This window comes from Parasteatoda tepidariorum, chromosome 4 (genome assembly GCF_982258835.1).
Source record: "Parasteatoda tepidariorum strain Cologne lab strain chromosome 4, Ptep-v5.0, whole genome shotgun sequence".
Taxonomy (NCBI): Eukaryota; Metazoa; Arthropoda; class Arachnida; order Araneae; family Theridiidae; genus Parasteatoda; species Parasteatoda tepidariorum.
Window position 1 is genome coordinate 37,866,564 of NC_141758.1, and position 25,680 is coordinate 37,892,243.

The window sequence follows — 25,680 nt, forward strand, 5'->3', positions numbered from 1 at the left end:
GTTCAAAACAAAAAGAAAAGCGATAAATGGGTCGATTTCATCATTCAGTCATTTATAGTGTTGTTTTAACATTATGTGGATTTATTTATAACGACAAGCTCACTATAACGACAATTCTACTTGCTAATGCGATTCGTCGCTATAACGGACTTTTACTATAAGTTAAAAAGTATATCACAAGTAAAATAAAACACAAAAGTATTTACTCCATACTATAATTTTGTGTCATACAATCAATAATAAGGGTTTATTTTTGCGAAAAAAAAGCATATTATTTATTACCCATATCTGTTAAAGCGTTTCATCGAGAACGTCAATTAAATTAGGTCGATGACCATCTCACTAATTTTCAAGACGTAACTGTTGTTTATAAAATAATGCAATTCATATTAATTAATTGCTTCAGTTTGCAGCGATGTATTGCTATGCCGTTAGCACGCTAACACCAATCAATTTAAAGAATAGCGTTCATGTCGTTTATTTTTGATTCAAGTTATGTGAATTATACAATCCAATAACCGTGGATAAACAATGTAAAACGTGAACATCGATTTGAATTATTATTGAGAAAGAATTTAAAGGGTAACACCATTTAAATTGTCTGACGAAACTTAAAGGTGGTCACACGATCTTTAATTTCACAGGAAGAGCAAATTAAACACCATATATCGAGCGAAACCTTATACGTCTTCCTTCTCTGTCACGTTGTTTTTCTTTACTATTACTCAACTTGATAATGATTCGTCTGATTTTGATGATTTTTTTTCAATTAAATATTAGTTTAGTCCTATTACATGTATTATTTTTACTACGTTTTTATTCACTCACTTTCTAGTCTGAGAGGGTGAAATCTTGCGATCGAAATTTCGATCACTTTTTAAATAGATAGAACAGGGATTCCAAATTCATAGGCCACGGCCCGCAAGTGGGCAGTAATAAGCGTTGTATTGGATCGTAGACGCAGGTCGAAAGTCTAGGTCAAGATAAATCTATGGTCTAATACCAGTTTTTCGGAACGAGTCCCTAGTTCTGTGACACTAGTACATAGGACTAGTAATCAATCGTGCATTAATATGTCACTAGTAGTTCTAGAATTTATATGATGTGGCGCGTCTTAGCTTTAGTATCTTTTACTACATTTTTGCACATTAGTCACACGATTGTCAATATTTTTTTAATTTGTTCAGCAGTGGACCTTAAAGTTTTTTTTTATATAAAACTAAATTAATTACAGTTGAATCTTTGCTGAAACTCCATACTTGATGCAAATACGAGTTTAACTATTTGTTAACCTTCACAAGCAAGATTTATCATTAATCAAAATTTCGACTACTTAGTATTCAGAAATTTGAACTGGAGTTCTGCGACTTATGACCATTAAAGTTACATTTTTTTTTCTGACGAACTAGAATTACTTTCTCTTTTTTGGTTCATTTAAAATATTTATTTATTTTTTAATTTTATATTATTTTATTATTTTTTCTTCACTCTTGTGAAGATTTCTAAAAATTTGTATTACCGTTGATAGTTCATAGTTTTTAGTTTTGTCACACAAAGACAAAATTAAATATTTAAACACGTTTTAATCTACAAATAGTCAAATATAAACAAATATAGTTACATAAACATATTTATGTAACTATATTTATTTATAGTTACATAAACATATTTATGTAACTAAATTTATTTATGTATATATTTGTTTATGTATTTGTGAACATAACAAATATACACACATATAACACACAAATATTGCTGCTCATGTGTTACGTATGTTTGTGTTGTTATGTAACACACAAATATAAAAAATAATGTATATATTTGCAGGAAAACATATATATTATTATTTGTTTGTGTTATTTGTTTATGTAATAATACATAAACATATTTAAATATTTTTAATACAGAACTAAATTTTGTTTATTAAAATTAAGTATTTAAACCAACAATTTTTTTTGCTTAAATATTTATTTTGCGTTTGTTTAAATATGTCCTTTGTTTTTCGTTTCAGGATGGTAAAGTTCCATTGTGTCTCGCCGCAGCTGCTGGACATTATGACGTACTCAATTACCTTTTGAAAAAGGAACACGACACCCATACACTCATGTGTGACAGCAATGTGAGTTTCATTTGTTTGGAAATAGTTCACACGCATTTCTGTTACAAGAGGAAAAGCAACAAGAATATAATAGTTTCTACTACAATTCACCTTTTATCACCTTAAATCTGATTTTTTTTCTCTTTCATTTATACCTTTTCTTTAAAATAGTGAAAGTTTTGCCTGTATACATGTAGCACAGTGCGTCAAAGAAAAAAAAACACGCTTAATTAGTTTTGATTCTAATGATCGGATCTTCACTCAAGGACTCAATCTCAATGGTTCGAGGGGGTGACCTCAAATATGCTAATTAGTGCAGACGATATTTTAAATTTTGAAATCAGACACAAAAACGTACTTTCTCTGAATAAACTTATTTTTTTCAATGGAATCAAATTTCGGACCCCCAAAATGTAGGGGGTAGCCGCAATCTGGGAAATAGGGTTCGCATAATTTGGTCAGGAGAGCGATTCAAAGTTTAGACTCCTTAATATTAATTTTACTTTTTACATATTTCGCCATATTTCGAAAACTTTTTTAGCTGTTTGAAAAATTTGCACATACAATTATAAATTTTTTTTTATCCAAAGATAGTTCCATGCAAAAAAAAAAATTTAGTAAATATTTATTATTTTTTATTATTTCATTTAATAATAGTCAAAAAATATTTTAAATTGTAAGGTATAATTTTTTTCCATCATTTTTAAGTTTGTAATTTTACATGGCAAAATACAAAATTTCAGCGAAATCGGTCGAATAGTTCCTGAGAAATCGAATTTTTAAAAAGTGATATATTTAGAATTCGATGTCTGAGGAATTATTTAGCCGATTTCGCGCAAATTTTGTATCTTGAAATGTAAAATTACATACTTTAAAATGACATAAAAAATTGTCTACCTTACATTTCATAATTTTTTCGAATATATTAAATAAAATAATAAAAAGTAATAAATATCTACTAAAGCTTATTTTTTTACAGGGAATTTCCAATTGATAAGTTTTTCAAATAGCTTAAAAAGTTCTCGAACATTACGCAAAAAGTAAAATTAACTTTAAAGAGATCAAACGTTGAATAGCTCTCCGGACCAAACTATGAGAACCATATTTCTCAGATTGCGGCTGCCCCCTCTAATTTCGTAGATCAAAAATTTTAATCCGTTGAAAAAAAGGTGTGTTTATACAAAGAAAGTACATTTTTGTGCTTGATTTCGTAACTTAAAATTTCGTCTGTACTAATTAATAAGCCTATTTGAGGTTATTCTCTCGAGCCATTAAGATTGAGATATAGATCCGTTCATAGGATCAAAAGTTATTCAAGGTGATCCGTTTTTTTCTTCTTCTTTTGCTGTTATTTTTGGTGCACTGTACTAAAAATAATTAAACAATGAAGGCCATACGTCAAGTAGCTAATAGCTTGCGAATAATTAAAATGTGAATGCAACTTAATTTAATTTGAATTGAGTAAATATGGTTGTGTACTAATTGTAACTTCTATTAACATGAAAATTGGTATATTTTGATTCAAATATAGTACAATAGTATTTGTGATGTACTTTGATTTAAACATAATACAATAGTATAATAATATATATTGATGTATTTTGATTCAAACATAATAATATATATTGGTGAATTTTTATTCAAATTTCATACACTAATATAATAGTATAAATTGGTTTACTTTGATTCAAATATAATATAATAAAATAATATATATTTTTGTGTTTTTATTCAAGCAATATAATAATAATAATAATAATGTATATATATATATATATATATATATATATATATATATATATATATATATATATATATATATATATATATATATATATATATATATATATATATATATATATATATATATATATATATATATATATATATATATATATATATATATATATATATATATATATATATATATATATATATATATATATATATATATATATATATATATATATATATATACATTATATATATATATATATATATATATATATATATATATATATATATATATATATATATATATATATAATAGCATATATTATATTTTTATTCAAACATAATTCAGCAATCTCATTTGGGGGAGACCGAGAAAGGGGTGTAAAGAAATTTGTACCAAATTTTTTATCCAAAGCCATAAAAATTGTATCTATCAAATTTTAGTTCAAAATAAAGGGATCTGCTTTATGTTCATATTTTTTTTAAATTACAAATATTTGATCAAAAACATCGTAGTTAAGAGATGTAATTATTAAAATTTTAATTATAAATATTATCCTAGAAAAAAAAATGGTTTGTATTATTTTCACCACTCAAAGAATAGAATAAAATATTTTACAGTTTCTAGTTTCTAAACATTAATATTTAGCATCAGTTATTTAGAACATCCCATTCGTTCTCTTTTAATGAAGATAGCATCCTATTACGTAACCATTAGCTCAAATTTTACACAAGTGTATTTTTTTGCTACTTACTATTTATAAATATAGTACTATTTACAAATATACTTAAAATAAAAAAATAATGAAGTATGAAATATTACAATGCAGAGAATGAGTTATGTCGTAATTATGTTGGAATATGTTGCAAAAACAGATTCTGTTGAAAAAAAGATTTTGTTACAGAAACAGAACAAAATATAATATCGAACATAAAAAAAGTAGCATACTATCCCTTCACATTGACTTCTGCTCCGGATTTTTTTTTAAGAAAAAGGAACTTAAAGTTTTCCCTCTTTCAAAGAAAATACAAACGTTTTTACTCCTCATAACCTATGACCGGTAAAACTAATTCGTAAAGCTTTCGTTCTAGTCTAGGGGCTCAACCCAAACTAGAACGATAGAACTAGCTCCACCTAAACTGGAATGTTGTTTTAGGGGCTCCACCCCTAAACTGGAACGTTGTTATACAACGTTGCATAAGATATTGTATAAGATTATTTGAAAGTTCATACTGTATCTGTTATCTGGATCTATAATTACTTCGTCGACACATTATTTTTATTGATATGCTATTTTTTTTTCTTCAGTTCTTGATTGACTTGATGGTATCAAGCAAAGCTCACGCCAACAAACCCGTTTTGGAGTTTGTGCTAGTATCCGCTGCACCCATAGAAACGGCAGCCAAAATGGCACGCAGCTATCAACTTCTATCCTTGAAAGAGAAAGACAGAGCTCGAGACTTAGAAGTGATGGCTATCTTCTGCGAAGCGATGGCCGCCGACCTCCTAGGCATCACAGCCATCTCATACAACACAGGCACGCTGTTACGGTCAGTGGACTCACAGAATCAACCATTCCTCGATGTACTCATTGAATTGCAACAGAAAGAGGTGGTGGCTCACCCTGCCGTCCAGAAATACCTCACCGACTTGTGGACAGGAAGTCTGCAGTGGGCATCATGGAAGATGTCCGCACTTTTCTTCTCCTTCCTAGCCTGTCCTCTTGTCTGGATCGCCTTTTCACTGCCCCTGGGACACAGGTTCACCAGCATTCCCATCATCAAATTCATGTCCTACCTCGTATCCCATATCTTTTTCATTGTCCTGCTCACGTTCACCATCGTTAACCCATGGCTACCCCTTTGGAAGTCCACTCATCTTATACCATACATTCACGAATGGCTACTTCTTTTATGGCTGATAGGACTTTGGGTATCGGACGCTACCAACCCAAAAGACAGGGAAGGCCTGGGTTTCATAAAAGTGATCATTATGACTGTGGGCTCAATGGGCATCATGACTCACGTGGTAGCCCTTGTTTTCTCCGACGATCATTCCATCCTCGTGTGCCTGTACATACGAAATCAGTTCCTCGCAGTCGCACTTCTGCTCTGCTTTGTCGAATTTCTGAACTTCTTAACATTCCACCACCTCTTCGGACCATGGACGGTTATCATCAGGGATCTCATAAAGGACCTGATGAGATTCTTAGCCATCTTGGGGATCTTCTTGGTGGGCTTCTCACTGCACTTGTGCGCCATCTACCAGCCAGTATTCCTTCCAAAAGGCGCTGACCAGCTCACCCTGGTCGTTTTCCAGTCTCCCATCGACACCTTCGAAATGCTCTTCTTCGCTCTCTTCGGTCTCGTAGAACCAGACTACATGCCACCCATGCACCTCAGTCCCGGATTCTCTAAAGGCATCATGAAAGTGGTGTTTGGTATCTACATGATGGTTACTGTCATTGTCCTCATTAATCTCCTCATTGCCATGATGTCTAATACCTACCAGAGAATCCAAGCACAGTCCGACACAGAATGGAAGTTCGGACGTGCCAAACTCATCAGGAATATGAACAAGACTTCACCTTCTCCTTCACCCATATGTCTCTTCACGCTCTTTGGAGAACTCTTCTACAGGTGTCCAAAGAAATGTCCAGGTAATCTTCCATTTTTCAACAGTTTGGGCAAAACTGCAATTAATTACGAGAAATCGTGATTACTAATCACCATATGATCAATTATTACTATGAGTTGTATTATTATAGCCAGGATTTGTGGTTACTAGAAACCATGTGTTCTATGATTACATAGAATCGTGATTATTAGAAACCATATGATCTAAGATTACAAGATATCATGCTTACTAGTAATCATATGATCGATTATTACAAGGAATCATGGTTACTAGTTACTTTGTGATCAATTGTTACAAGGAATCATAATAACTAGTAACTAGTATGATTCCAAGGTGTCATGAGTACGAGCAATCATATGATCTATGATTGCTAATTATCATGACTGCTAGAATAATATTATCCATTATTACAAGAAATCATGGTTACTAGTAACTATGTGATCAATTATTACAAGGAATAATGATTACTAGTAACTACTACGTGATCAATTATTACAAGGAATCATGATTACCAGCAACCATAAGATCAATGACTACAAGCAATCATGATGACTAGGAATCATAATATCTATTATTACAAGGAATCAAGGTTACTAGTAACTTTGTCATCTACGATTACAAGGAATCATAATTACTAGTAACCATTTTATCTATTTAAGGAATCGTGACTATTAGCAACAATTTTATCTATGATTACAAAGAATCAGGATTACAAAAGATCACCAGCCTACAGTTTTATGATTATTTCTGTTAGGATAGCACAAGTCTTAAAGTCCTAAACTATAATTGAGAAGGACCGGGGTTATGTCCCGATAAGTGGCTTAAAATCCACCCAACTTTATATCAATAGATACCAGCTTGATTTGCCTAGTGCACGTAGTTGAAAACATTGCCACCATAATCCCGCTCTCTGAAAAGTGTGAAACCTTAATCTCGATAATCTCCTTGGGCCAACAATTAATTGTTACAAGACTTCTTTATCATTCTTTTATATTTTACTTCTTTTATATAATTTACTTCTTTTATATAATTTACTTCTTTTATATAATTTACTTCTTTTATATAATTTACTTCTTTTAGTAGTAGAAAAACAAATCTAGCCACCCCCATCTTAGAGAACACGGCAGACTGTAGAATTGCTTGTTAAAGTTTTTCATTTTCTTAATTTTTTTAAAAATAATTATAGCATCTCTAAGAAATAGAATCTTTTATGACTTTTATAAGACCCATTTACTTTTTGTTTTGTAGGAATGTCGCGTAAACCACAGCTGCACCTACTGAAGTCAAAACGTGACGCTGCCATCCAAAGAGGCGATGTGCCTAAAATCATGCCAGCAGCCTGGAAAAGGAGAGTCACGCGCAGATCACAACAAATCATGCCTGTCGGTCAGTAATATCATCCTTTTTTCTTACTTATAGCGATGTGCAATAAAAAAGCACTTTTTGCTATCCAATAGTGCAGATAACTTATTCTAATTTTAGCTAAGTCGAAATGTTAGATTGGCAAAGATTCTTTTATTTTTTTTTTTACGCAGGTCACTGTCTGAAGTGCAACAAACTTTTGCAAACTTAAAGAATGAGAAATTATATGCTGCACATTTTAAAACTCATTGCGAGTCCGTAACAAATAAATGGAATCGTGTATGTGTCTTTATCAATTTCACATTTTTAGTTCTCAATTTCACATTTTCAGTTCTCAATTTCACATTTTTAGGCTAGTAATTGAGAAAAACTTTTCTAAAAACATTGAAACTTCCGTTTTAATATAAATATTTTTTTTCTTGTTTATTCATATTTTAATTTTCGATTGATGAAGGATCTCTTATCTTATTATAACATCTTGCATTTAAATACTAAAAGATATACTGTTACAGTTTAGTTTTTATTTAAAAAAAAGAACAATTGTTTACAAAAAACATAAATTTTAATGAATGACAAATTCCCTAAATCGCAAGCTTAAGAGATTTTAGTAAAATGATAATGATAAGTTATACATAGTTTGCGTTAGTTAAAAATTTCCTACATTTTGATCAATTTTCAAATTATTCATTCGTTTTTTTTTTCTTCCTTTAAGAAAATAATTCCAAAATCTTTTCGGAATTTTTTTTGCTGTAAATTTGGGATTTTTATAGATAAGTTTGAAGTTTTTATTGAACAACGGCGAACTTCAAATGCTCAATTTTTTCCAAAATCAGAAGATCAATTGAGTGAATACGTTGATAAAATTTGACCGTAATCACCACCCTTAAAGTATATTTTTAGAATACTTGTCAAAACTGGAGAAAAAAAAATGAATCAACTATAGGTCAGTAATTAATTTTCAAGCAAAGAGAAAAGGGTTATAGAAGCCTGATGTATCATTAACGAAGTAGGTAAGAATAAATACAAAACATAAACCTCTATATCATTATCGAAGGAAAAGTAGAGAAAAAGCGATTTTTCGAAACGCTTTCATACTCCATTACCTATCAAATCGGTTTTAACGTTTTCAATCTCGTATACCTCAAAATTGATTCGCTTACCTGTTTTACTAACACTTTTTTTCCTGACTTATATATTAATCTATTACCCCAAAAATGTACATTTTCTTATACTTATTCTCGTAGACAATTCTAAAAATAGATCTTAACCCCTTCCTTCTCGCTCCCGTGAAAATGACGGGTTGAGGTTCCGCCCTCTATTTCTCGCTCCCTTGATATTTCCGGGCTGGAGTGTTCAAATTTCTTTTGGCGGGAAAACATTTTATTTCTCATTTTACATACCAGATGGCAGTATCAGGATATTTTTAAGGTAATTGTAGATAGTTAGTTTACTTTAAACTAGATATCAGCACTAATCAAATACGTATATTTAAAAAAATATTAACTTTTACGACAGTTTTCCTGAAAATTAACCAATCGCTGAGGGGTTAATGGAGATTAGAGAATATCCTGTAGAGGTATATATTTTCATTTCAATGATCAACTTATCAAATTTAATAAAATTTATAACTACAACAAAGTTCCACCTGAAATCAATATTTTTGTATCATAAAATGTACTGATATTAATTGTTTATTTGCCTTTGTACACTTATTTTACTGGTTTACATTTAAATATAAATCTGAGATTGAAATATTTAATCATGAATTTTTTTTCCTCTTCCAAATCTAGAGGGTGACGGTTCAAGTGAGTGTATCTGGGGTCGAATTCCAAAGACCTCTTTTTAATGCACTAGGATTTAAAACACACCTCACAGTAGGAGTAAAAACACACAACTTACAGTTAGATTAAGAGCTCAACGCACTAGGAATAAAAACACAAATCGCAATAAACACTGTAACTCGCACTTGGATTTAAAACGTAATTTGCAATGAACACTTGGATCACAATAAAACTCACTTCAGGAATCTTTAACTCAAGTTGTGTTACGCTGTTCTATCTGAAATGAACTTTTTGAAGTGCAGTTTTTGAAAGATCCAAACGCATATTCATTGTAAAACCGAAATTAGTGAGTGCTATCAAAGAACTGAATAAGGCAGAACTTCAAACTCCAAAGCGTCCATATTTCTTAAAAAAAATGGAATTCGAGGCTATAAATAAATCAAATTGGGCGCAAACATAGAAATATATGTTTGTAAGGACAGCCAAACATTTGGTTGTACAATTTCAATTTTTTAACAATGAGTCACGGTGGCTTCAGAGGCAATCTACCTTTTCAGAGGCTATTGCACGTCCACCCTTAGGGCATTTGCGCAGTTCTTTTAAGCTTTTCTTTAAGCATTTTCTCTAACCGGTCCACACTGAAACAGATAACCACTCCAGAAGGGGGAAATTAAGATATTAGAGAGAAAAGAAGTTCATTCCTTGCGCGCAAATTTAAAACTAGTGAATTGGAGCCATGATGGCTCAGGGGATAGAGCAGGGATGGCGAACCAATGGCACGCGTGCCATTTATAGCACCTGACACAATATTTTGGGCACGTCACCGATCACATTTGTTATTACACTATGAATTGTTATTACACAAATGTTGTTACACTATGAAGCATATGTAACAATTAAATTAAAACACACAAAATAATAAACAATTATTAATAAAAAATGTACAATTAATGCTAAAAAAACAATTAATAACCATAAAAAACAAGCTAACAATAAATAACTAGCAAAAGAAATTAACAGTTCTGCTTAAACTAACATCTTACAACCTAATATAAGTTATTTGTCATCTAATCTGCAACAACAGAAGTCACACTGATATTACTTTAAGTTGAATTACGCGTATAACTGAGACATAGCAAAATGTTTTTTTTTCCCAATGTAAATAAGGAGTTTTGAGTTGATAGTATTTAGTATTATTATTTTCCCAATAATTACGAAGTCAAAATTATTTGACCTCATCTATGACCTCATCTATGATTGGCACGTCTATGACCTCATTAAACAATTTTTTAGAAAAAATGGCACGTTGGTGTATAAAGGTTCGCCACCCCTGGGATAGAGCGTTCACCTTCCGAAGAGGTGAACTGGGTTCGAATCCCCGTGACGGTTGTTCGATACGAATTCCGCATCCGGTTTTTCCCGACCACAGTGCTGATGCAAAATATCCTCAGTGGTAGACGGATCATGGGTTAGAATTTACTTACCACCGGGGTAACCGTTGAAGGTTTCAGTGGTTTTCCACTGCTTGCAACTCAAATGCGAGTTATGTTCATTAAAAAGTCCTCCCCGAAGGCCAGTTGGTCCCAATATTCAATCTAAGAGTTCCCTCAAAATTGCAAAGCTGCGGAGTTGAATATTGATAGTCTAAAAACTCAGAATGGGGTCGGCTGTTCAACGACAATTATAAAAATAAAAAACCCTGCTATGCCCTCATTAAGCTGTTTAGAGAATCTATTTTGATGTTATGTTGCCTATTAATTATTTGACTTAAGCCTTCGAAACTACAAAGAATGAATACATCAATTATTTAAAGTTCATATCATATGGAACAGCACAATGTTATCTTGTACACGTTAAATCACTTTTAACTCACATTAGGATGTAGAAATCTTCAAAGTACTATGTAGTACATTTGAACTCACTTTAACATCTGAGCAATAAATAGTGCGCCCTAACTTACACTCACTCTTCATAATTTAACTACACAATCACTCACTTTTACTTCACAGTATTATTTAGTACACTTTAACTCACATCACTCTTATGTAGTACACTTGTAACACGTATCAGTATTATGTTGTAAATATATTGTGAATAAGAATGTAAGCAACTTGTATTCCATAGTATTATGTAATGCAATTTAACATTGACATAAAATATGCATAGTATTATGCAACGCACTTATCACAGTATAAAATGGTACACTTTTTTCAATTCCATATCATAAAGTAATGTAGTTCATGTTAACTCACTTTAATTTCCATTATACAGTATTAAATATTTTTTATCATCACCGATACTTCATTTCTTTGTATCATTATTATTACTTAATTTTTTTACAGTGTTGTATTAAATTTTTTCTCTCACCTTCATTCTACAGCATCATGTGATATGTTTTAACTCACTTTCATCCTACAGTGTTATTCGAGTACATTATTACTCATTTTCATTACACAACAATGTATGCATTTTCACTTTCTTTCATTATGTTAAACCTTTAGCTCACTATATTATGCAGCATTTATGATTTAACTCATCGTCATTTATCAGTGTTATATTATACATTTTCACTTACTATGTTATGTTGGCAACATATTATTTGCAACACTTTTAAAAATTTGTATTCCGCAGTATTATGTTATGCATTCTAAATCACTTTCCTTCCACTGTATGAAGTGGTAAATTTCATGCCTCCACTTGTATCATTGCTCACTCCACTATCGTAGAATCATTTAGTTCACGTTATCTCACTCTAACTTCAAACGTAGTATATTCATTCAAAGATTATATTCATAGTATTATGTGATACATTATTATTCATTTTCATTTTGAAGTATTGGATAGCACTTTTAACTCAATTCAGAATGAGCCAATGTACTTATTTATAACACTTTAATCAACATGTATATGTCACTTTGTACGTTACTTTGCAATACGTCACTTTGCAATACGTCTTCAAGACTAACTACAATGTGCCATACAAATGACACCGGCAGATTTCAGAGAACCGAATTTTACAATTAGTCAACGGCATCTCCAAGATATTGATTGTTACACTTTAACACTTTAATAAAGTTGCATATTATTAATAATTATGACAATTCCAGTTCACTATATAAAGTAGCACATTATTTGAACACTCCAAGTCCACTATAAAATGTAGCACATAATTATTCATTTTTACTACTTTTACAGACCACTATATTAAGTGGTAGCGCATTATTATTCAAATTCATACCACGTGAATTGTCTGAATCACCTTAGTTCATTTTAACTTTCGTTCATCAGTATTACTAAATACTTAAACAGTATTAGTTATCCATCAGCTTACGATATATCCAAGACATTGAATGTTATACTTAAACAATGTAATAAGATTGCACATTGATATTCACTACAACATTTCCAGTTCATTATATAAAGTAGCACATTATTTGAATACTCCCAGTCCACTATAAAATGTAGAACATAATTATTCATTTTTACACTTACAGATCACTGTATTAAGTGGTAGCACATTATTATTCAATTTCATACCGCGTGAATCACCTGGATCACCTAAATTCATTTTCACTTTCCTTCATCAGTATTACTAAATACTTAAACAGTATTAGTTATCCATCAGCTTACGATATATCCAAGATATTGAATGTTATATTTAAACATTTTAATAAGTTGCACATTATTATTCATTATAATATTTCCAGTCCACTATTTATCCAGTTCACTACCATTAAGATATTGTGGAAATTCGAGATGGTTCCAAATATGCATTTTCATGATGATTTAATAGGAATTATTGTTGCTTCTCAGGAATATACCATCAGAACAATTTTTTTTTTTAATGTTGAACCATCATAAATGCGTCCGAATCCCTACCTTGAGGTGATGGCGGTTCATGATCGTTCCAACATTTGATTTCTTAGAAAATATGATGGAAATTTCTGAGGGTTCAACATAGAAAAACCATTAAAACAAATTCTTATGTTGAACCATCATAAATCTGTCCGAATTCCTACAATGGAGTAATGGTGCTTCATGATCGTTCCAACATTTGATTTCTAAGAAACTATGATTTAAATTTCTGATGGTTCAACATGAACGAACCATTAAAGCAAGTTGCTATTCTTATGTTGGACAATCATAAATCTGTCCGAATTCCTACCTTGAGGTGATGGCGGTTCATGATCGTTCCAACATTTGATTTCTAAGAAAATATGATTTAAATTTCTGATGGTTCAACATGAACGAACCATTAAAGCAAGTTGCTATTCTTAAACAGGGATCTAGTTCCCACCCAAGCAACAACATCTCCTTCAGGAGCTCCAAAAATACGCTTTTAAAAGCATTAATTAGTCCTTTCTTCTAGCTAAATCTTATTAAAAAAAAGGATGTAATTCCCCTTGGCATCTCCGGTGAGTCTTTTCCGGCCTCTGGCGGGCGTATTTTTCCATTTCTGAGTGATTAGGCGATGATGAAATCCGATGTTCCATTGATCTAGGCTTAGAGTATCAAGCCGCCATATTAACGTGTCATCCACTGCAAGTGGATTCCATCGCAATTTTCAACAACTAATATTTTTTTATCGTCTTCATTTCCGGCTCAAAACACTTCATTGCATCCGCCCATGCGATTATCTTTCCTATTTTATAAAGTTTTAACTTTCCGGCGGCCTGGTACTCTCATAATCAGTATCTTTTTAAAATATGTCACGCATAGGTATAGGCTCTCGCTATGTTGAAGTTTGTCATTTGTAAACGCTGACTTTGTACACTTTAAATAATATCTTATCGTTGGTATTTTAGTCTAATTTTTTTATATGTCTTTCCCCCAACTGTTTTTGATCGATCGCCATTATAAATTTTAAAATCACATCACTTTTCAATGTTAACTGATGTTCCATTCCCCATTGCGACAATCAAAACAAATTTCATGAATATAATTACAGTTAAATGCTTCTCATCACGCCTTTTCCATCATTTCTTTATTAATTAATTTTTTAGTATCTTTTAATCTTCTCGATAGATATACCAAATTTTTGTTGTCACATTCCAATATCAAAGTCAGTGTTGACAATGTCATTAGTTTTTGTTTCTTATTCTACATATGTTCTTTCAAAGCTTTTTAGTATCATCTTACATATGTTAGGGCATTATTATTCTTCATTATGTTTTACTTGTGTACCATTAAAGTTTCATTTTGCATCTCTGTATATTTTTAATCTAACTATGTTACTAGCATGTACTTCACTATTATCAACATATGTTTGCACAACGTCCAATGGAACAGTACTACATAGCTTAGGGCTATACTCTTTCTCCAGTTTCCAGTACATCAGAAGAAATTTGCTGCGCTTCAATAACTTGTTTTAATGACATTCCCTGGCCATACCATTTGCCGAAGCATACAATCACGTTTAGAACAACATTCTTTCTATCTCATTTTATTTTTATAAGCTAGTCAATGTCGATATAGCGACCGCCTATACCCATATCATTTAACATCTTCTTTAGTCAACATCTCTGGCCAAGAGTCAATCTGATGCATAAAAATTTTAATTCTTGTTCAAATGTATTTATGCACTCAATATTCCCCGTATCCATCAATGTTATTTCATTGTATCCTATCATATGCTTTCTATCCCTTAACTCAACCTAAATATTTCATTGTTTTTCTTTTTCAACTTTAATTAGAGTTTATACATTTAACTCATTTTTAAATTAATTTTTGCTCGTGTAGTACATCATATACTTCTAGTTTTTGTATGCATGTCGCCACTGGTTACACCGTTATCATTATGACTTCTGTCCCAATTTGAAGTTGCCTTACTCTTATCGCTCTGACCACCGGCCTCAACTTCTTAGTTTCTTCAGATCTGTTTTTTTATAGTTTCAATAGCTTTTAGTGACCTCTTATGTGTATAACCGGGGGGGGGCATCATTATCATAATTATTTGCAATGGAGCATCGGATTCACATCTAAATATAGAGTATTAACATCTCAAGGAACCCGCGGAGGTTGGAACATGACTGACCACTGCCATTTTTCTCATTTTGCTTAATTTTCCAAAAAAAATTCAATTTCCCTTTTGTTTTCTCACTCCCCATTATTCCCATCTGCATTATGTCCTCGTCTGGTAACATAGATGACATGCAAACTTATGGTGAACAAAGTGGTGTATCAAGACCCAAGGCACGTGGAGATTTCCCCACGCCATCAATGCATAAGAAAACTGAAAGACCATATAGGAGAGGTGTCAGCTCAACTCCACTCTTCTCCGGTGAGCCTAGGCATTCTGCTGAGCATCCCTCATCTTTTGGCCATCCCTCTACCGGCCACAATATTCTACTAGAATCAGCATCAATCAATCCACAATGCAAACATATCATCAACAGTAACAGCGAACAGGAACATACTGTTTCGATTTCATCATCGCCTAATTCTACTCCAACTGACAACGCCTCAACTTCAGACTGGCCCCTCCTAGATCCGCCTGATGACCTGGATAAACTGCTCGCAAATCTCATCAACAGCATAGATTACAAAACCGGAAACAAGTTTAAACTCCCGATACCCCAGAGAAAGGTCTGTCAAGACACCGTCCACAAAATTAGAGAACTTTTCAACAAACAGAATCAAATTTTAACTTCTCTCAAACAGCCACGATCTGACGAAGTCGAACACTCCACTAACTTGAAGAATTTAGAACATCAAATCAAGACAATTTCCGTTCAACTTGCTGACATGAAGAACACTTGCTGCGGCCCTCTGAACAGTGAGACCCTGATGAGTACACGTCCTCCTGTCCCAATCATTATCACCACAGAAGATGGCTCCAAACCTGACGACATAATAAATATCATAAACAAATCTAATCCAAAACCACTTGTGAAAAAAGTATATAAAACGAAGAATCTCGTTGAAATAAAATTCCATACACAAGATGATAAGGTCAATTTGACAAAAAGCATTGAAAAAACAAACTCCACTTCAAAGATAAACTCTGATCTTTTCATCTTTCAATGTTACTTATCCATTAAGTTTTTAATTACTGTCATCTATTGTAACTTTCTTCAAAATTTTGTTTTTCATTTACACTTTCTTTATTCGTTTTTTTTTAACTAATGTGATGCCCCTATGTATTATGTGAGCTAGACCTGTGGCCAGACGTGGACTATACGATTAAGGGTTTTGCAAACCTAGGTACGTGTCCACGTCTGGAAGAAAATAATAAAAAAAAAAGTTGCTATTCTTATGTTGGACAATCATAAATCTGTCCGAATTCCTATATTGGAGTAATGGTGGTTCATGATCGTTCCAACATTTAATTTCTAAGAAACTATGATTTAAATTTCTGATGGTTCAACATGAACGAACCATTAAAGCAAGTTGCTATTCTTATGTTGGACAATCATAAATCTGTCCGAATTCCTACATTGGAGTAATGGTGGTTCATGATCGTTCCAACATTTGATTTCTAAGAAAATATGATTTAAATTTCTGATGGTTCAACAAGAACGAACCATTAAAGCAAGTTGCTATTCTTATGTTGGACAATCATAAATCTGTCCGAATTCCTACCTTGAGGTGATGGTGGTTCATGATCGTTCCAACATTTGATTTCTAAGAAACTATGATTTAAATTTCTGATGGTTCAACATGAACGAACCATTAAAGCAAGTTGCTATTCTTATGTTGGACAATCATAAATCTGTCCGAATTCCTATATTGGAGTAATGGTGGTTCATGATCGTTCCAACATTTAATTTCTAAGAAACTATGATTTAAATTTCTGATGGTTCAACATGAACGAACCATTAAAGCAAGTTGCTATTCTTATGTTGGACAATCATAAATCTGTCCGAATTCCTACATTGGAGTAATGGTGGTTCATGATCGTTCCAACATTTGATTTCTAAGAAAATATGATTTAAATTTCTGATGGTTCAACAAGAACGAACCATTAAAGCAAGTTGCTATTCTTATGTTGGACAATCATAAATCTGTCCGAATTCCTACCTTGAGGTGATGGTGGTTCATGATCGTTCCAACATTTGATTTCTAAGAAACTATGATTTAAATTTCTGATGGTTCAACATGAACGAACCATTAAAGCAAGTTGCTATTCTTATGTTGGACAATCATAAATCTGTCCGAATTCCTATATTGGAGTAATGGTGGTTCATGATCGTTCCAACATTTAATTTCTAAGAAACTATGATTTAAATTTCTGATGGTTCAACATGAACGAACCATTAAAGCAAGTTGCTATTCTTATGTTGGACAATCATAAATCTGTCCGAATTCCTACATTGGAGTAATGGTGGTTCATAATCGTTCCAACATTTGATTTCTAAGAAAATATGATTTAAATTTCTGATGGTTCAACAAGAACGAACCATTAAAGCAAGTTGCTATTCTTATGTTGGACAATCATAAATCTGTCCGAATTCCTACCTTGAGGTGATGGTGGTTCATGATCGTTCCAACATTTGATTTCTAAGAAACTATGATTTAAATTTCTGATGGTTCAACATGAACGAACCATTAAAGCAAGTTGCTATTCTTATGTTGGACAATCATAAATCTGTCCGAATTCCTACATTGGAGTAATGGTGGTTCATGATCGTTCCAACATTTGATTTCTAAGAAAATATGATTTAAATTTCTGATGGTTCAACAAGAACGAACCATTAAAGCAAGTTGCTATTCTTATGTTGGACAATCATAAATCTGTCCGAATTCCGACCTTGAGGTGATGGTGGTTCATGATCGTTCCAACATTTGATTTCTAAGAAACTATGATTTAAATTTCTGATGGTTCAACAAGAACGAACCATTAAAGCAAGTTGCTATTCTTATGTTGGACAATCATAAATCTGTCCGAATTCCTACATTGGAGTAATGGTGGTTCATGATCGTTCCAACATTTGATTTCTAAGAAAATATGATTTAAATTTCTGATGGTTCTACATAAACAAACCATCAAAACAAATTCTTATGTTGGACCATCATAAATCTTTCCAAATTCTTACATTGGGGTGATGGTTACTTATGTTGGTTACCATCAAAGAAATTCTTACATTGGGGTGATGGTTACTTATGTTGGTTACCATCAAAGATTGTGTTGGTCCATCAATGGAAAACCTTCAAAAATTTTGACTTTGGTATATCGCACATTGTTTGAACGCTTCAAGTCCGCTATACAATGTAGCACATTATTATTTATTTTGACATTTACAGACCACTATATACAGTGGTATCGCATAATTGTTCACTTTCATACCACGTGAATCATCTGGATAGCCTTAGTTCATTTTAACTTTCGTTCAACGGTATTAGTTAATACTTATTCCGGATTTTATTTCCTAGTTATAGCGTGTTAAAATTTTCATCACTTTAATTATACATTTAACATTTTATGTATGTATAATGCTGTTTTATATCGTTCCGTGATAGCATTTGTAAATATTTTTAATATTTTTGAAATATTTTTTAACTTTTTAACTTAAATCCATTTAGTGAATGTATATATAAAAAATGAAATTGAATCGATGAGTCCGAAAACAAGTAATCTCCATAAGAAATACACTACAGATTACCTGTTTCCGAACTCATCGATTCAATTTTATGATCGATTATATTTTATTTATTTCCCAGTGGCCAAGAACTACGAAGTATATTACAAAGTGTTTTCGCTGTAACGATATAATAGTTCAGCATTTTCAAAACTTGAAAATTAAAAGTCATAACAATTCAAAACAGTTTTACCATATATAGTACAGTTAAATTATAATTACTTGTATTGCTAAAAAACTGGTATTTTTTAAGTAAATTAATTGTGTTCGCATACCTCTTTCAATTTTGTGCATGATTTCGTAATGTTCATCATTACCGATTTATTGATTATTTAGTTTTATTTCAATCCGCAAGAAGAAGAAAAAGAGTATTCAGATAATAACAATATTAATAGAAACTATTTGCAACGCAACTAGGATTAGAAAAAAAAATTAAATTTATTACGAGGACATTGTGTTTGAGACAGAATCTAATGTGACAAAAACAAAAAAAAAGCTATTAGAAGTTATTTAAGTGTTATTTTTTCTTGTCGTTTTTAATTATTGATACTTAAAAAAATATAAATTCCGCCTTAATATGTGAAAGCTGCTGTTTCAAGTTTTTCATTTTTACCATTTTTTCTTCTCCGTGCGCCTATGCGTTCGATGCCGAGCGAGTGATTTTCTAGGATTGTTTATTGACTATTAGTCACCAAATCACTTGTCCGGTTCTTCCACCCAGCTAATATCACTTAGCTGGTTCTTCCATTGAGTAGCTTTGGAAATAATAGATTTAGCAATATCAATGAATGTTATATATTTAAATAAGACTAAAATAAGAGCTTTCCCGAGAAATCTCATTAAAAAAAATCTCACTTAGCCGGTTCTTCCACTTATCTCTTCATTTTATAAAGTGTATTAGCTGTAACGGTATAATAGTTTGATATTTTTAAAACTATAAGTCTTCAAATTTGAAACAATAATAGTATGCAAATTGTAATGCTATATGATGTTACATTGCTGATAAATAGCACTTTATTATATAAAAGGTTATGAGTAGTTTATATTATTTATATACGTATCATTCATTAAATTACGGATAAAATCTTTAGCTATTGAATTTTCACTGATCTGCCGGTAACAATATTTGTCTTATTATTTAAAATGATGATGTGGTACAATATATAATGAATGATTTAATGTAATGCAATTTAATTTAATGTAATGATTTAATGTTTTTCAAAAGGTGAGTATGCACAATGTTACTTTTCCCGCGTGTATTGCTATTTTCCTTCGCAAAGTACGCAGCTAATGTATTTGATAATTGTGTTATTTTACGATAATCTAGCACGAATTTCAATAGTTTTTTTGTTATTTTGGTAGTGGAATTAAGAATGTAAATCTGCCATTTATGAACTCCTGGGTGTGCATACTGTTCGAAAAAAAAACGAAATAAAATTTCTTATATAAGACGTATATAAAGTATATGAGTATATATACGATAAGTATATTGGTATTCACCTATATACTTATCGTATATATACTCATATATCTACTTTTATACATAATGTATCACACTTATTGTTAAGAATTGCCACGAGGCGGCGCTCATATCATATAACACATTATTATTCAGTTGCCATTCAACTCTAGAACAGAGAACATCTCTTGTTACTCAAAATGATCTTGTCAATTTTATGTTATTAAGTTTCAAAATAAATGTTTATGTTTGTTACAGTCCGCTACTTTATAGCTCAATATATCACGAACACTTAACAAAAAGTGGTCATCGCCGAGCACGAAGACAAACCGAACGCTTGTGGAAATTGAGTACGAAATCGAAACGAACAATGGCTTTGGAGCAAATAACAGTATTTAACCGAAAACGGGGTTATATACGAGGACAATTGACAAGGATTGAAAATGCACTTCAGCAAAATACTGATTTACCTGTAGACAATACGGACATCACTCAAAAATTATCAACTTTGGATAAACTTAGAACAAAGTTAGAGGATCTACGCAGCGAATGCTATTCTACTTTGTCGGATGAGGATTTGCCAGATTTTGAAGAAAGTTTAGATGGGCTGCAAATTGACCTCGAAACATGCGAGGTAAGCTTTCAAAAACTTTTAAATCCAAATTCTAATTCAAATGAAAATAGTTCGTCCTCTGGTAACTGTAAACTAAAATTACCGTCAATTAATCTTCCCGAATTTTCAGGTTTATATGTCGAATGGTTGTCATTCAAAACGCAATTTATGTCTTTAATTGACGATAACAAACAGTTGTCAGAACAACAAAAATTGTTTTACCTTCAGTCGGCACTTAAGGGTAACGCTAAACAATTAATTACGGTAAATGATACGTACAACAGTTTATTCGAAGCATTGAAAAAACGATTTGAAAATACACGGTTGCTAATTATGACTCATATTGGTGAAATATTTAATTTTTCTAAAGTTAAATGTGAATCTGCGTCTAGTTTAAGACAGATGCTCGATAAAATTGAAAGTAATTTGCGATCATTAAAACAACTAGAATTAGAAACGAACCCTCTTTGCGAAGCAATATTAATTTATATAATTATTCAAAGAATTGATATTGACTCACGTAAATTATACGAAATGGAATTGGGTTCGGAATTACCGAGTTGGGAAAAATTTACGGAATTCTTAACTAAAAGATGTCAAGCACTAGAAAATGTAAACAGAAATTCAGGCGAATTTAAACGGGAACCAACCCCGAAATTCAAAACTCTAATCGTGAAAAACGAAAACAAAAATAATTGTTTATTAGGATGCATGGAATCCCACCCTATTTTCAGATGTAAAATGTTTATCAATTCGAACGCAGATGATAGATTAAAATGTGTTGTAAGGAATAAATTATGCTTTAATTGTCTCGGATTTCACACAATGTCTAAATGTAAGAAAATTCATTTAAAATGTAAATCTTGTAACAAGAATCATAGTACAATGTTACACGGAGCGAACTTTTTCTTCGATAGACAAAATCAAAACAAAAATACGGGTGTGGCGCCAATGAGCAGGGAAGAAAGAAATAATTCAGTTTCGGAACAAGAAGTTACGCAATCACAAATGCAAAATGAAATTAATAACAAACCGCAAGAGGCACCATGTTTATATTCTTTTAATGTAAATAAAAATGTTCTTCTTTCTACAGTGAAAGTTAAAATATTGCAATCGAACGGAAAATATTTGCATTTGACAGGGCTATGCGATTCTGGAAGTATGAAATCTCTTATTACAGAAGAGGCAGCTAATTTATTGGGTTTAAAAAGATCGCGTTGTAGGTCAAATTTAATAGGATTAAAAAATACAGTATTTCCGATAACTGAGAAGATTTATTCGCGTATAAGTAATGATGAGGAATCATATAATAAGGAACTCGAATTGTTAATTTTGCCAGAAATAGCCGGAAATGTTCCTTCGGAAGAAATAAATATTTCTAATTTGAATTTACCCGAAAACGTAAAGTACGCTAATCCTAATTTTTATTTACCGCAAAAAATATCGATTCTTTTAGGAGGAGACGTATTTTATGAATTGTTAAAAGGAAATCAAATTCGATTAAGGGGTAATTCTATTATTTTAATTGAAACAGTTTTCGGGTGGATGGTTACAGGTTCGATCCCCTCTACACACCCACATGATTCCAAATGTTATTTCATACAGGACAATGTTGATGAAGGGTTAAATAAATTTTGGGAATTAGAGTCAATTGGGATAGTTCCAAATGATAATACAGATGAGGAAAGTACTGCTTTAGCTCTCTTTAAAAATTCTGTAGATTACAAAGAAGGGAGGTATCAAGTTGGGCTACCATGGAAACATGATTTTAGGGAATTAAACGATAACTTAACTGTAGCCAGAGGACGGCTAGATCATTTGATTAGAAAATTTGAGAGACGCTCAGAACTGTATGAAGATTATCGTGAAATTCTGAAAGACTATGAAAATCAAGGCATCATAGAGAAGGTCCCAAAAGACAAAGTACAAACAGATAAACCGCTATTTTATCTACCATTTTCCATGGTTTACAGAGAATCAGTCAGTTCTAGTAAACGAATAGTTTTTGATGCCAGCTCACATGAAGAAGGTGAACTTTCCTTAAATGACTGTTTATACGCAGGACTTAGCCTAAATCCCCTGATATTTAACATGCTTATATTTTTTCGTTTGAATGCTGTGGTGATCTTAGCCGATATCGAAAAAGCGTTCCTTCAAATATCGTTGAATGAGACAGATCGAAATGCAGTGAGATTTCTTTTTCCAAGTTCGAACCCGGCCATAAGTGAGCAGTATGACATAAATATTTTTAGATTTTGCAGAGTTCTTTTTGGTGTCAACGCCAGTCCCTTCTTGCTTTCTGCCACAATTAAGGAACATATCAAAAAATATCAAGAGTTGCATCCCGCTACGACGAATATGCTCAATGAATGTCTATATGTCGACGACTTCATAGGAGCTCTCGACGACGTGAAATCTGCCTTTCAGATGTCGAACGAAGCCAAGAAAATTATGGCAGAAGCAAGCATGAATCTGTGTAAATGGAGTTCAAACAGCAAGGAACTAGTACAATTATGGAAGGATTGCGGGTTCGAAACCCACCCCATTCATTCGGAAGCCAATCCTACAGCCAATTTACACAAAGTTCTAGGACTGCCATGGCATGTGCATGAAGACTACATCTCTGTAGATCTGAAAGACTTGCTTAAATTCGATGGAAAAGAAAGCATTACTAAAAGAATTGTTTTAAGAACTATCGGGAAACTGTTCGACATATTGGGTTTTCTTAGTCCGTACACAATAAGACTCAAGTGTTTACTCCAAGACTTGTGGCTTAGAAAGTGTCCGTGGGATACGGAACTTCCACCGGACATTCGCCAACAATTTATTCAGTGGAGGTCTGAATTACCTGTCATTTCAAAATTACAAGTTCCTAGAATGATTCTAGACTCCAGTCTAGATGATGCCAAGGTACTTCAAATTCATGTATTTTCGGATGCCAGCCAAAGAGCATACGGAACAGCAGTGTACCTAAGAGTGAAGTACAGTGACAAAATCACAGTTAATCTTATCGCATCAAAGAGTCGTGTTGCTCCATTAAAGAAACTGACTCTTCCAAAACTAGAACTAATGGGTGCATTACTTGCAACCAGACTCGCAAAAGAAATAGAACAGATTGTAAAACGAAAAGGATCCCCCACAGTTCATTTTTGGACAGATTCCCAGATCGCATTGTTCTGGATCAAAGGACCTCATCATAAATGGAAACAGTTTGTTTCCAATCGAGTGAAAGAGATTCAAGCCCTTAGCAATCCTGAATCTTGGTCACACGTTCCCGGTAAACTTAACATTGCTGACATTCTTACGAGAGGAGTTAGTGCAGAAGTTCTTCTGAAAAATGAGGCCTGGTGGTCAGGTCCCGAGTTTTTAAGAAAAGATGAGATTTCAGTGTTTGAGTGCACTAATTCCATTGCTGAAAACTCTTACCTTTCAGAGTTAAAAAAAGGTTCCTCTGTTGAAGAGGATATGTGTTTTGCTTTAACTAATCAAAATGTTATGTTTTATAATTACCTACTTAAAATTACCAATAATTTTTCTAAACTTGTTCGTATAGTTTCATATATTTTTAGATTTATCTATAACTGTAAAAATCCAAAGAACAAGGCAGGTAGGTATTTAGATTCTGAAGAATTGAACAAATCCGAAACTTTTCTCTTAAAATTTGCCCAAAGTGAATATTTAGAAGAATTGAATGCTTTAATGAAAGGTGAGAATGTGAAAGGTATAAGTAAATTGTCTTCTCTTAATTGTTTTATTGATAAAAAGGGTCTTATACGTGTTGGAGGTCGAATTGTAAATTCAAGTGTTAATGATTATACTAAACATCCAATTGTCCTTCCAGCAAAACATCCCTTAACCTATATGATTGTACATTATTTTCATTTGAAATATTTACATGTCGGAGCACAAACTTTGTTGTACTTAATACGTCAAAAATATTGGCCTGTGAACGGCAGAAATTTGTGCAGGTTGGTAATACACAATTGTGTTACGTGCACAAAAAACAAACCAGTTTTAGAGCAACAATTAATGGGTCAGTTACCTAAAGAACGAATCGAACCTTCTCCTCCATTTACCATAACAGGTATTGATTTTTGTGGACCATTTTATATAAAATTTAAAGGACAAAGGAAAGGTGTTTTAAATAAGATATATGTTGCAATTTATGTATGTTTCTGTACTAAATCAATACATTTAGATTTTGTAAGTGACTTAACATCAACAGGGTTTATAGCTAGCTTGAAAAGATTTTTTTCTAGGAGAGGTAAGGCCTCTAAAATTTTCACTGACAATGGACGAAATTTCGTGGGTGCAGACGCTGAACTGAAACGGCTTTTCAAAATTATTAATTCACCAGATGAACCTTTGGCTCAATATTTTGCCGAGGAAAAAATCGATTGGCATTATAACCCCCCAA

General features: G+C 32.2%; 1 protein-coding gene across 1 annotated transcript in view; it reads left to right on the forward strand.

The window, feature by feature from the left end:
• LOC107448293 (no mechanoreceptor potential C) overlaps positions 1 to 25,680 on the forward strand; it is a 128,711-nt gene that overhangs the window by 99,717 nt on the left and 3,314 nt on the right. The window contains exons 26-28 of the mRNA XM_071182179.1: positions 2,012 to 2,119; positions 5,142 to 6,492; positions 7,719 to 7,856. Coding sequence (XP_071038280.1) covers positions 2,012 to 2,119; positions 5,142 to 6,492; positions 7,719 to 7,856 — 1,597 coding nt within the window. The remainder of the gene's footprint in view (positions 1 to 2,011; positions 2,120 to 5,141; positions 6,493 to 7,718; positions 7,857 to 25,680) is intronic.